General features: G+C 32.3%; 1 protein-coding gene across 1 annotated transcript in view; it reads left to right on the top strand.

Moving 5' to 3' along the window:
- The window catches only part of AGMO (alkylglycerol monooxygenase), a 355,078-nt gene that overhangs the window by 162,115 nt on the left and 178,959 nt on the right, over nucleotides 1-14,004 (top strand). Inside the window, exon 6 of the mRNA XM_049785698.1 lies at nucleotides 13,262-13,328. Coding sequence (XP_049641655.1) covers nucleotides 13,262-13,328 — 67 coding nt within the window. The remainder of the gene's footprint in view (nucleotides 1-13,261; nucleotides 13,329-14,004) is intronic.

Here is a 14,004-nt window from a genome sequence, read left to right as displayed (position 1 = left end):
GAATAAAAAATCCCTTCCTTACACCTATATTCATTGAAGCTCTATTTACCATAGCAAGACTCTGGAAATAACCAAGATGCCCTTCAACAGACTACCCGCTAAATAAACTGTTGGACATATACACAATAGAATATTATGCAGCTGTCAGGAGAGATGAAGTCATGAAATTTTCCTATACATGGATGTACATGGAATCTATTATGCTAAGTGAAATAAATCAGAGAGAGAGAAAAATTCAGAATGGTCTCACTTATCTATGGGTTTTAAAAAAATGAATGACATTCTTGCAATAATAATTTTCAGACACAAAAGAGAAAAGAGCTGGAAGTTCCAGCTCACCTCAGAAAGCTCACCACAAAGAGTGATGAGTTTAGTTAGAAAAATAACTACATTTTGAACTGTTCTAATAATGAGAATGTATGAGGGAAATGGAAAGCCTATCTAGAGTACAGGTGGGGTTGGGTGGGGAGGAGGGAGATTTGGGACATTGGTGATGGGAATGTTGCACTGATGATGTGTGGTGTTCTTTACATGACTGAAACCTAAACACAATCATATATGTAATCAAGGTGTTTAAATAATATATATATTTATATATTATTTATATATATGTATATATATCTTATATATATAAGATAGAGGAGAAAATAATCTAAAAAATAAAAATAAAACAAGAAAACATAAAAAAGAAAAAAAAAGAAAAAGCAAAGTGGACTTTAAGAGAAAGTTTCCTTTCAAGAGAAAAATTAAAGTCTTTCCTCTCCTAGGAAATGTAAAAGTTACTTTTAATATGAGACTTTTGTTGAACATGCAATTTATTTCAATCAGAACAAATTGTTTTCAATGTTTTTTTCAAAAAAAAAAAAAAACCTTGTAGTTGCAGCCAGAGAGATGGGTTAAAGTGCTTCCTAGCACATAGCTAATGTTGGTTTCAGCTCCAGCATTTCATTGTGTCCTCCAAACACTAGTAGGAGTAATTCCTGAGTGTGGAGTCTAGATTAACTCCTGAGTATCCCTGGGTGTGACAAAAACAAACAAACAATATTGTAATTTGCTGCTCAAAATATTCTGGATTAAATTAGAATAGCTATTTTTAATAAATGTATGTGCTAAATGTATGTGCTAAAATAAAATATGTACGCTTTTTATTATTTTTACATTATCACTTTTATTTTTGTTTTAATCTATAAATCTGACTAAATATGAGAATATATCAGAATTTATCAGAATATATTAGAATTTAGTTATTGACATTTTCAAATCATATGCATAAATTTATAATCCCTTAAGGAGAGGAAGTGGGAGTTATGCAGTGAGAGAGGAGAGAGGGAGAGGGAGAGGAAAAGGAAGAAATAGTAAAGGGGAGAGTTTTCTAGTTTACAAGTTGAAAACTATCCTTTAGTTTTCTATCTCTAAATCTTTAAATAGATAAGATTTAGTCATCAAATTTTATATAAATTCAGATATAGGTAAAAAAAAAGAGAGCAAATAAAAAGGAAGTAAGGAAAAATATAGAAAAAGAAAAGGGGACCTAAGTGATATCACAGAGGTAGGGTGTTTATCTTAAACCCTGAGCATCACTAGGTGTGCTCCCCCAAAAAAAATTAAAAGAAAAGAAAAGAGAAAAAGAATGAGATGGATAAAGGAAAGGCTAAAGAGGGAATAAAAATATGTTGATCAATAAAATGCAAGCTAATCTTGATCTATATGTTTAATTGTAGTTTAGTTTTATATTGAAAGCTGCCACTACTTTGCCTAAAATTACCATTTCAGAATGTACTTTAAACATATCCTTCTCAGAAAAATAAAACAGACGGTGGTTTTTATGTCAGATAAAAACTGCCCTAGGTACTGACTTAAAATTTTCAGTAAATACCAAACATATCGACTCACTGAGGCCTATGGATATATAGATCTCTCAGAAGCATCAATCATGTTGTCATAAAGAACAGACTAGCCCAGTTAGATTCAATATCTTCACTTGAAACTATTCTAATTTGAATGCAGTTGTTTTTTTTAAACTAAGATTTTGTTTCACTTCAGCCTCAACCAGAGTCTGCCTCAAAATTTGTCATATTGTTAGCACATTCATCATGTACTAGGGATTCTGTAAAACATATGCTTCTTTGAACATGTTTTCCCTATTATATTTTTTTCTCAGACAGGAAGCATGAATATTTGCAAGCATTTCATATTTGGTTACAGCTTATAATTAACTCTAAGCTCATGACTTCTTTTTAGAAGTGATTATAAGGATTCTTATGTACTTCTAGTAATATTTTGTGTTATTTTTAGTATGCAATTGCCAATAAAATGATTGAAGAATTGAAATATAATCCAATAAATTAAATAATCTCAATATTTATAAATTTGACAAAATAATAGGATTGGTTTTAATACAGTCTTTTCTAAAACCATAACTTGAAAGTGGAGAGGAAGCACATTTATAAGCAAGTCTAACAAAGTAATGTTGACTTGAAATAATTGCTGTTACAAATAACTCATGGTCTCCCCTTGACCTTCATATCTCTGTACTCTTAGTTGATCTATAAATTTATGACCAATTAATACTTCTCAGTCAGAACAATTTAGCATAAAAATTTAAAACAGTATGTACTAGATAACTTCATTTTATTTCTATTAAAAATTTTAGATATGACATTACTTAGAATATTTATTTTGATGCAACAGAGTTAAACTTTAGGTGATATTTATTTTTTCCATTTTATTGAAAGGTATATAGAAATAATTTTTCATGTAATCTTCTTAATAGAAGATTATTTTATAGAGAAATAACTATTTTTATTTTATAGAAAATAACTACAATTGTTCCTAGCAGGTAGTTAATTATTCAATTTACCACAAATACTTAGCTCATGAATTTCCCAGTGAAAATTTCTTTCAGGTTGGTTACACTAAAGTTGGTCCTTAAAAACACATAAATTTAAAATTCACAAGTTCAATTATGTAATAAATTTCTTATAAATAAAAAGAATAACTGACTATTGATAAACACAGTACAATTTTGTAAATGTATATCTCTTCTTTAAAATAATTTTCACGTTGCATATCTGATAGGGTCTATTCTTGGCTTTGTAATTAGGGATGACCTCTAGCCATGCTCGGGTGCCATTTGAGTATGGGACTTTCTTTTTTCTTGTTTATCTCAGGGATTTGGGGCCACAGTGTGTGATGTTCAGGCTTATATCCTACTCTCTGTACTTAGGAATTATTCCCACCAGTCACCACTGAAATTATAAAGATAGAACGGGAATTGGTCACAAATATGGAACGTACCACCATAATACTCTCTCTCTTTCTCTCTCTGTCTCTCTGTCTCTGTCTCTCTGTCTCTCTCTGTCTCCCTGTCTCTCTCTGTCTCTGTCTCTCTCTGTCTCTCTCTCTCTCTCTCTCACACACACACACACACACACACACACACATACACACACACACACACACACACACACACACACACACATATACCTGGTACCAGAAACTGAAATGGGGTTAGTCACAAGCAAGTCAAAGTACCTTACGTTCTTACTGTCTTTAGCTTATGTTCCTTAATTTTTTTTCAAGATTCCATTTCTATTTACCGTATATACTGGAGTATAAGTCGAGTCTGTCCAGAACAAAATTTGTGCCGAAAAACCCGAAACTGGCTTAAACTCGGGTCATACAAGTTATTTGAATCTGTACTCCGGCACCGAATCAAATGCACGTAGTCTCCAGTTGTCTTCTGCAGTTTGCTGCAGCGGGCAGAGCTTCAGCACAGTCCACAAGTCAAGGCTGAGCTGAAGAGGTAGGTGGCTGAACTGAACTGTATGTCACTGAACTATTTAACCCACAATATTCTGCACTTTGTATGAGATCGAAAGCAGTGATGATGATATCTGTGAACTCAGTGATGATGACAATGTCTTTGCTGATACCCTCACATCAGATACAGCTGAAGCTCTGTTTGGACATACAGATGATGAGGATGAGGAGAAGAAATCCAGTTTTGAAGGATTTTAACCTTTGTGATTTAGCTTGCCTATCTGCTAAGCTACAGCTTTATGCACTTTATTTAAAGTTTTAAATTATTGTTGCTAGTTTATAGTTTTTCTTTAGCAATAAATATTAAAAAATATTAAACCTAATAATTTCTGAATTATTATAAGTGTTTGGGTATATATTTTTATTTTTGAAATTTTCCAATGGCTGCTGCATTTTCCAGCTTGGTTTATACTCGAGTCACTAAATTTTCCCAATATTTTAGAGTAAAATTAGAAGAGGGGGTCAGGTTATACTCGAATATATAGGTATAATAAAAAAAAAAACTTGTGCCAACAATATTTCTCAGTCAACAATATTCCTCAGGCATTTCCAACAAAACCATAATTACATTTATATGCAAATACAAACACTTTCCATTTAATTTTCACAAGAAATGAGTTAAAGATCAGTGAAACTGTTATGCCTTTTGCAGGAGAATGAACTGACCTTCAGTTAACTTTCTAGCTCTGTGTACCTGAAATCTTAATAATGTTAGATTTATGATTCTGAAGTGGATATTTGCATGCAAGAAGTTTGTGGAGGACTTCTGGTTGAACTGATATAGATATATAAAGGCCAATACTCTTGCCTTAAGACAGGATTTCTTGGAAAAAACCACCCAAGATTCTGAAAACACTTAGGAGGTAGAAAAGGTCTATGCTATGACTTTCCTGCAGTTTAGTGCCAGCAGAATTTTCTTTCCACAGTGTTTAGGTGCTGATCTCAAAAGAACTCCTTAACAGCTTTGTTTTGGTTTGGTTTTTGTTTTTGTTTGTTTTGTTTTGTTTTTGTTTATGGGTCACACCGGCAAAGCTCGGGGGTTACTCCTGGCTTTATTCTCAGAAATTGCTCCTGGCAGGCTCAGGGGACCATTTGGGATCCCTGGATTTGAACCACCGTCCTTCTGCATGCAAGGCAAATGCCCTACTTCCATGCTATCTCTCTGACCCCTTAACATTTTCTTATTGATGTCTTTATGTCTACTTTGTTTTATTATAAGTAATATAGTTTATAATTCACATGCATACAACTAAGGTCCTATCAAATATGTGCCAATTGTGACTTATGTTGTTGGCTCAGCTTCCAATCAACATCAGGATATTTATTGGTGAGGCTGGAATGGTGGCACAAGCTGTAGGGCTATTGCCTTGCATGTGCTAACCTAGATGTCTAACCTTGATCCCTAGATGTTCCAAGCCAGGAGTGATTTCTTATCTCAAAGCCAGGCTTAACCCTTGAGCGTCACTGGGTGTGGCCTCCAAACCAATATACATACATACATATATATATATATGTATATATATATATATATATATACCAATATATATATACCAATATATATATTGGTAGTTAAATTCTGGATGAACAAAATTTAGGATAGGAATTTGACTATTTGACTTGGGATCCCTAGCATTCACATTTCTAAATAGAGAGCTCTAGATATAGTGGACATTTCAGTCTCTGATCATTCAATTCAGTCAAAATGAGGCTATAAAGTAAGTGGTAGCCAGATCACAAGAATGAGTCATTAGGTGATAGGGTGACAATTTTTCATTTCTAATTTCTTTCAGTAAATTTGAAGCCCCAAAACACTGTACTGAGAGAATATTACAATAGTCCAGGATGTTTATATGTCAATTACCACTAATATTTTAATATATTATTATTTAGTTGCTGGAAATTTTGTAAAATTATTTTTGTCAGTAATGCGGAAAACTATAAGAAATTATCTATTTGAAAAACATCATTCTTTAGAGATTGTCAAAAATGTTCAAATTGAAATTTGGATGACAAATTCATCCTCATGATTTAAATAATATGAAAATGAAATCTACATTATAACAAAATAAGGATAATGGAAATAATCTAAAGTGCTTTCTTTAGAAAGCTGGTTCTTTGTTTCAGCACATGTTATTTTATATTGTAAAAGAAGTACAATAAATATTTCTCAAAAAATTACACATGGACACATTGAGTATGCCTCATGTAATTCAGGGATTCCACATTGAGACTCATAATACAGAAGATATATCACCTGATTTTTACAGTTGAACTCGGTTCAATCCTCTGCATCCCATATGATCCCCTAGCACCAGGAATAATTCCTGAGTACCAAAGCAGGTGTAAAACCCAAGTTTTGCCGGATGTGGCCTAACCACACCTTCCAAATTAAGGGTGTTCCTTACCTCCTAAACCTTATATCCATGCCTCTTTTCTAGGTATTCATGTTAATCGGGGTATAAATTCCTGACATTAAATGACAGGCTATGAGACCGAGTCTTATACATCAAAGACCTAAGCAACAGAAGTACTTCATATTCTTTGAAGGACAGTTAAGAAGTATAAATCCCCGGGTTCTGTAAATATTTGGGATAAGTAAATTGGCTACTTAAATGTAGCCAATAAGCATTTGCAGAGAAATTTGTCCACACATCTTTTTTTTTTCACTTCTGAACACTTATTTATCTTTTTCTTCTCTGCTTGTTTTCCACTGTAGATAATCCCAAGCTTTCTCTAGGAAATCTCTCTCTCTCACTCTCTCTTTTCTATCTCTCTCTCCCCCTCACTATGTCCTTCTCCCCCTATCATCTCTCTAATTTTATTTCAAGAAGTTATTTTATGGACCCGGAATGACAGCACAGTGGTAGGGCTTTTGCCTTGCATGCGGATAACGCAGGGCTGGTGTTTGATATGATCCCCCAAGGGATTCTGAGCACAAAGCCAGGAGTAACCCCTGAGCGTCACTGGGTGAGGCCCAAAAACTAAGTAAATAAATAAATAAAAGAAATTATTTTACTTGATATAGAAAACATGTAGACATTTGTTTATGATTTGTCAAGAAAAGTATAAAATTTTAGATTTTTTTTATTTAATGGAAAGATATCATCTAAAAAAGCAAGATCACTAAAACATAGATTACTGAGCTAAAACTGAGGAGACACTAGGACTTCTAATGAGTAATTTAATTATCCCAGCTATGTTGTTAGGCTTTTTTAAATAATAAAATATTTGACTATGTTATATTAGGGTCTCTATATATATAGAGAGAGAATATATATTTTAACAGTCCATTATTTCTGTTCCTTCCTCTAAAGCTTAATAAAACAAGAGATGTAAATTATTTCAGAAATGAGAAAGCCGCAACCATTCTCACAGATCATATTATTCAGGAAGTGATTCAAAGCTAGATGTGGTTGAATTGCTAACTGACTAAATTTGCAGAAGTGGTCACTAATTAAGTTGTTATGTTAAGTCCTTTTTAAATATTAATGAATTCTCCCTAACTTTTGCATCAGAAGAGCTTTACTACAAAAGAGATTTCAAACTGAGTTGTCAGAATAGTGAATCATCTCACCAACAAGGTGGTCTTCCTGAATCTAAGGTACTTATAGGAATAGCTAGAAAATGTAACTATGGTTGTTAATTTACTAAAATAAATATGATAGGACAAAGTTTTAATATCGCTATTATCATGCTTTAGCCTGCCCCATCCAATGGTTCTGCTCTAAGAAAAAGAGATTGATGTGAAAACTAGTAATAATGCATTCCACTAAAGCTCCAATCATCTGAATGCACTCACCATTTGTGTGGCTTTGATTCTGGCCACACATCCACAAGACCAAGGCCCAAAAATGCATCTGGGATGCAGAAGCCAGTCAGCACAGTCTCCTCTATTCCCTTTTGTTCTCTGTTTTTGTAGCATATGTTTGGCACCAAAGAGACAAACAAGGATAAAATGATTTTCTCCTTTCCCATCTGGTTCTCTGCCAGTGATACAAAGAGTGACCAAATCATCATATTTCAACATTCTGGCTGCTGAGAAACCCAACTTCTTCATTGTCTATCAACTTTCTTCTAAACAAGTAGTTTTCTCTCAGAGCAAAACAAATGATGTAAATCCTATATTATGTGGAATTATTTTTACTTACAATCACCCCATCAGTCCACTAATACTCTATTTAAAGGTGAACTGTCTTTAAGACTTTTCATATAGAAGGGTTAAGTAGCCAAAGTTGTTTGAATTCTTGAAGTGATAAAAAGAAACATTGATTAATGTATTAATGAGTTAACTGCCAAAAAGTCTACTTAGAATTCATTATACAGATTTTTTGAGAACTAAGTAATTGGTATAGAATATGATATAAGGCTAGAAAATAAGAGAGGACAAAAAAGTGAGAGAATTTAAAATTTACATAATTCATACTGGCTGCTGAGAAACCCAACTTTCTCATTGTCTATCAACTTTCTTCTCAACACACAGTTTTCTCTTAGTGCAAAACAATGTAAATCCTATATGATGTGGAATTATTTTTATTTACAATCACCTATCCACTGATACATAAATGCACCATTTATACCAACTTTCTTTTCCATTCAATCACAACAAAAACATCTACTCCACGAAGCTATCTTCTACATCTACTGATTCAGCCTGTGAAGGAATGAAATGAGACTGTATAACCCTCCTTTGGGTTCTTTTTAAAAAGGGTGCAGGACCCCATAAGCTTAGGGTGAGGTTACTTCAGTTGCTTTGTAGAACTATTATAGATTAGATGTTTCAATATCAGAAATAGCCAAAGCCAGTGTCGGAGTGGTGGGGCAGCGGTAGGATATTTGCCATGCACGCGACTGACCTGGGACTGACCACGGTTCTATCCCCTGGCATCCCAAATAGTCCCCCAAGCCAGGAGTGATTTCTGAACCCATAGCCAGGAGTAACCCCGGAGTGTCACAGGCTGTGGAGCAAAAACAAAAAATCAAAAAAAAAAAAAACAAAAAACAAAAACAGAAACAAACAAACAAAAAAAAACAGAAGAAAAAAAAAAAAGAAATGGCCAACGCCTAATTAAATCCTAAATCCTAACACAGAAAGTACTGCAAGCTAGAAGCATGGTTGGAAACTAGGAATCAATTAAAACTTTTTAAGCCAAGCAGTATTGTTCATTTCTGGGGTATCTATTTCTTAATTTGAAGTTCACCTTTAAGTGTTTTTGAGCACTTTTTTAACATAAAAAAAAGAAATACATTTTTTTAAACAATTTGATTCAAAAATCATTTTGATTTTGGACTAGGAAGATGAGGCAAAGAGTAAATGCTTTTGAGCACAACACTGTTATTTGGGACCTCTGGAACACTTCATCAGAAATAGTCTGAAGTACTGCTCAGGGTGTGTCCATCCCAAATATAAATATTTACTGTAGTTAATATTCATTTCTTAAGCATTATCTTAAAGTTCCAAATATTTAGTAGCAAAATAATTTGCCATTGCTTTTATACTGTATTTATGTAACTCAATATTTTTATTTTTTCTTAGCATTAGGTAGTTTTCCTTTGCACATATATATATCATCCACATAATATATAATGTGATACACATTATATATATTATATATCACAATGGCTCTGTCTGCTTAGTGTTAGATTTTAAAGTACTCTTTTTCAAAATAAGACATAGGAAAACAAAGTATTTTGTTCTCTGCACCCATTTATAGAAGAATTAAAATTAAAACAACAGTTTTGAAAGTTGCAGAATTACCCAGTATTAGAACAAGAATCTTACAAAAGTTATTATTTAATTTTAAATAAATTAATTTATTTTGAATACCAAGATTTAGAGACTTACTCATATTTCAGTTATTTCTAGCATTCAATGTTCCAACATCTGTCTTACTACCAGTGTAATATTTTTTTCACCATTTTCACCATTTTTCAACCTCCCTTAAGCCTGTTCCTTGGCATATAATTACTATTGATTGTTACAAATAATTGATAATAAAATTGTTTCGGGAAGGGTACTCATTCAAAGAAAATTCATGAAAATTTTCATATCTTATTATAGGGTCATTACTTCATCATTTTATCTGAAGATTTACTAAGTTGTTTATTGCTAATTGATCTTTTTTTTTTTCTTGGTTTAGTTTGTTGAGTATATGTGGCCTCTGTGATATTTTTACATCTAATTGGTGTATTCCTACTGAGATGTCAATATTAAAATTATGAAGCTGTCACGTGGTCAAGGACTTCTAATATCTGTGAAACTGGGCTAATGGATCATATGGTTTCAGTAGTGATTCCTGTGAGAGGCTACTGGGATTTGTGAATACAGAGGCAACAGTTGGCCCTCCAATACGTCAGCCCCCGCACAAGTATACCTGGAGTTTATGGTGCTTAGGTATTTTGCAGATCTTAGTGTAAAAGCAGTGAAGTTAGGCCATTGTTAAGGTGGCAGTTGGAGGGTTTATGTTTATGGTTGTTAAGGCTTCAGCGGGGTTGGTCCCCTTCCAAAGGTCTCAAGAGGATAAGTTGTGAAACCCAACAGCTGTGAGACACATATATCCCTGACATTTGTAGCTATGGGCCTCTGTTTTAAAAGTTAGATGAGTCTATAATTCTAGCCAATGGGCAGACTTAACAGTGGTTCTCAATCACGAGAATGACTTTTTTCTTTCTTATCTTTCTTTCTTTCTTTCTTTCTTTCTTTCTTTCTTTCTTTCTTTTCTTTTCTTTTCTTTTCTTCTTTCTTTCTTCTTTCTTTCTTTTCTTTCTTTCTTCTTCTTTCTTTATCTTTCTTTCTTCTTTCTTCTTCTTTCTTTATCTTTCTTTCTTTCTTTCTTTCTTTCTTTCTTTATTTCTTTGTCTGTTTCTTTCTTTCTTCTTTCTTTATTTCTTTTCTTTCTTCTTTCTTTCTTTCTTTCTTTCTTTCTTTCTTTATTTCTTTCTTTCTTTCTTTCTTTCTTTCTTTCTATCTTTATCTCTCTCTTTCTTTCTTTCTTTCTCTCTTTATGTCTTTCTTCTTTCTTTTTTCTTTCTTTCATTCATCTTTCTTTCTTTCTTTCATCTTTCTTTCTTTCTTTCTTTCTTTCTTTCTTTCTTTCTTTCTTTCTTTCTTTCTTTCTTTCTTTCTTTCTTTCTTTCTTTCTTTCTTTCTCTCTTTCTCTCTTTCTTTCTTCTTTCTTTTTTCTTTCTTTCATTCATCTTTCTTTCTTTCATCTTTCTTTCTTTCTTTCTTTCTTTCTTTCTTTCTTTCTTTCTTTCTTTCTTTCTTTCTTTCTTTCTTTCTTTCTTTCTTTCTCTTTCTTTCCTTTCTTCTTTTTTTCTTTCCTTTTCTTTTTAACAACTCTCTAGTTACTTGTACTCCTTACATTTTACACTGACTAGCATGAGGCATTCTTACTGAGAAATTATGAAAGATAATATCATGAAGTTGATACACTAGGATTTTAAAGTATGTTGAATTGTAGAAATAAAATCTGTTTATTTGACTTTGAATTCTGTCTCTACGAATGGCTGATAGTTTGTATAAAGAAAATATTTTATTTAAAAATCTCAGCATCATGTTGATGGAATAGATACACCTCTATAATAAATCATTGCTACAAAACAATTAATTAAAACAAATAATAATTAATATCTATCAATTACCAATAACATTAATTTGATAATTATCAATTATTAAAATTAATGATTAATTGACATAAAATTTATTTTATTAATATATTTTATTAATCACCATGATTATAAATGTCTATAGTTGGGTTTTAGTCATAAAAATGTACACTTCCTTCACTTGTGCAAACTTCCCACCACCAATTCTTCTTCCCCCACTACCTGCCTGACTTCAAGACAGGCACTTTGTTTCTCTCAATCACTATCATTATCATGATAATTGTTGGTGTAGTTATTTCTCTAACTACACTCATCAAACTTTATGGTAACCTTTATATCATGTGCTGGTCCTTTCAAACCTCATCTCTATTGTGTGAGATGGTACATAATTGCTGTTCTGATTTGCATCTCTCTGATGATTAGGGAAGTGGAGCAGTTTTGACCCTTTTGGCCATCTGTATTTCTTTTTTGAGGAAGTTTCTGTTCATTTCTTTTCCCCGTTTTTTGATAGGGTTAGATAATTTTCTTGTTAAGTGCTGTCAGTACCTTGTATATCTTAGATATTAGCCCCTTATCTGATGGGTATTGGATGAATAGTTTCTTCCATTCTGTGAGTGGCCTTTGTATACTATTTCCTTTGAGATGCAGAAGCTTCTCAGTTTAACATAGTCTCATTTGTTTATCACTGCTTCCACCTGCTTGGACAGGGGTGTTTCTTCCTTGAAGATGTCTTTAGTTGCAGTGACATGGAGTGTTTTACCTATGTGTGCTTCTATTACTTTATGGTTCTGGGTTTTATATCAAAGTCATTTATGTATTTGAATTTACTTTTGTGCATGCAGTTATATGAAGGTCCGAGTTCACTTTTATGCATGTGGCTGACAAGTTGTCTCAACACCACTTGTTGAAGAAGCTTTCCTTACTCCATTTTGTGTTTCTTTACACTTTATCAAAGATTAATTGATTGTATGTCTGAGAACATTCTCTGAATACTCATGTCTATTTCATCGATCCTAGGGTCTGTATTTATTCCAATACTATGCTGTTCTAATGACTTGCTTTGTAGCATAATTTAAAGTTGGGGAAAGTGATGCCTCCCATCTTCTTTTTCCTTAGAATTGCCTTGGTTATTCTCTGGCGTTTTAATGTTTCAAATAAATTTCAGGAGGGTTTGATCCACTTTTTTTGAAGAATGAAATGTGTATCCTTAGAGGACTTGCATTAAATCTGTACAATGTTTTAGGAAGTTTGCTATTTTAATGATGTTAATCCTCCCAATCCATGAGTACAGTATTTGTCTCCATTTTCTTGTATTTTCTTTTATTTCTTGAAGCATTGTTTTATAGTTTTCTTTGTATTCATCTTTATACTTTAGTTAAGTCGGCTCCAAGAAATTTGAATTTCTATGGCACTATTATGAATGGAAATGAAAGTGATAGTGTGTTTCTTTCTTGTTTTATATAAAATTGTATAAATATGAGATGAGTAGTCTCTGGCAAATATAATATGTTAACATTATAATATTTCAATCTTCATAAATATATTATAAAGATAGTATTATTCTTTCTCCTTTTAAAATGGGAAAATGAGATATGTAAAATATAATTTTTCTCATATTATGCTACTATTCCTCATGTTATATATTACATTTAAATCAAGTTTTTGAGTATGGTACTATATTTATTTTTCTAATCTGACAATTGTAGTATATCTCAGAATAGTCATGTGATTTTTTGTTTTACTTTGAGCAGAGTTAAACCTTTGAACTTAAACATACAACTCTAATGAAACATATTTTTCACTGTTTGTAAATAAATCTTTTATTTTTAAATAGGTCATTGATAATGTGGGTCCTTTGGAATGGATTTTAAATACTCCTAGTCATCATAGGGTTCATCATGGTAAGCTTGTTTAATTTCCTATGTATTCTCTTCATTTATTTAAATCACTATTTTTATTTTTCATCTTTGTCATAATTATTCAGCCTATCATTCCAATAGACATCCATAGAAAGCACGAGAGGAGAATAAAAAAGCAATATTTAGTGTTTGGGTTTTACGTTTTCTGTGTTTTGGAATAAAAGAAAGAGCAGCTGAGGTTCATATATGTTATACACTTAAGTTGTTTGTGAAGATCACTTCTGACTCATTGCTGATAGTCATTCATGACTACATGCAGAGAGAGTTTCTCTGGTCTTAAAATCTGTTGATTTTGAGGGCATTCTAATACAAAAGATGTTCCTTTACTGCCTAAAACCTTTGACATATTCAACATATATTACATTTCCCTCAAATGGAGAATTTCCAGTCAGATTATAGTGTCTAAAGTTTAAAGTTACTTCTTAAGAAATGCAGAAATATTGATATTTATTTGCCCCACAGACCTGCACAAGAATGTATATTTTAAAACTGATAATAGAAATTAAGAGAGAGATGTAATCATCACGTTTCCCAGAGGTAGAACTAAACAATTGGCTATTCATTGAGAATTCATTAGTATCTTGATTTTACAATTTGATTTCATAACACCATCATACTAATGTTGCTTAATGTAAAGTTTTCTTTCTTAGAATGCTTA

The sequence above is a fragment of the Suncus etruscus genome, chromosome 13 (genome assembly GCF_024139225.1).
Source record: "Suncus etruscus isolate mSunEtr1 chromosome 13, mSunEtr1.pri.cur, whole genome shotgun sequence".
Lineage (NCBI taxonomy): Eukaryota > Metazoa > Chordata > Mammalia > Eulipotyphla > Soricidae > Suncus > Suncus etruscus.
Note: the sequence above shows the minus strand (reverse complement) of the source record. Positions and strands in the feature narration are given on the sequence as shown.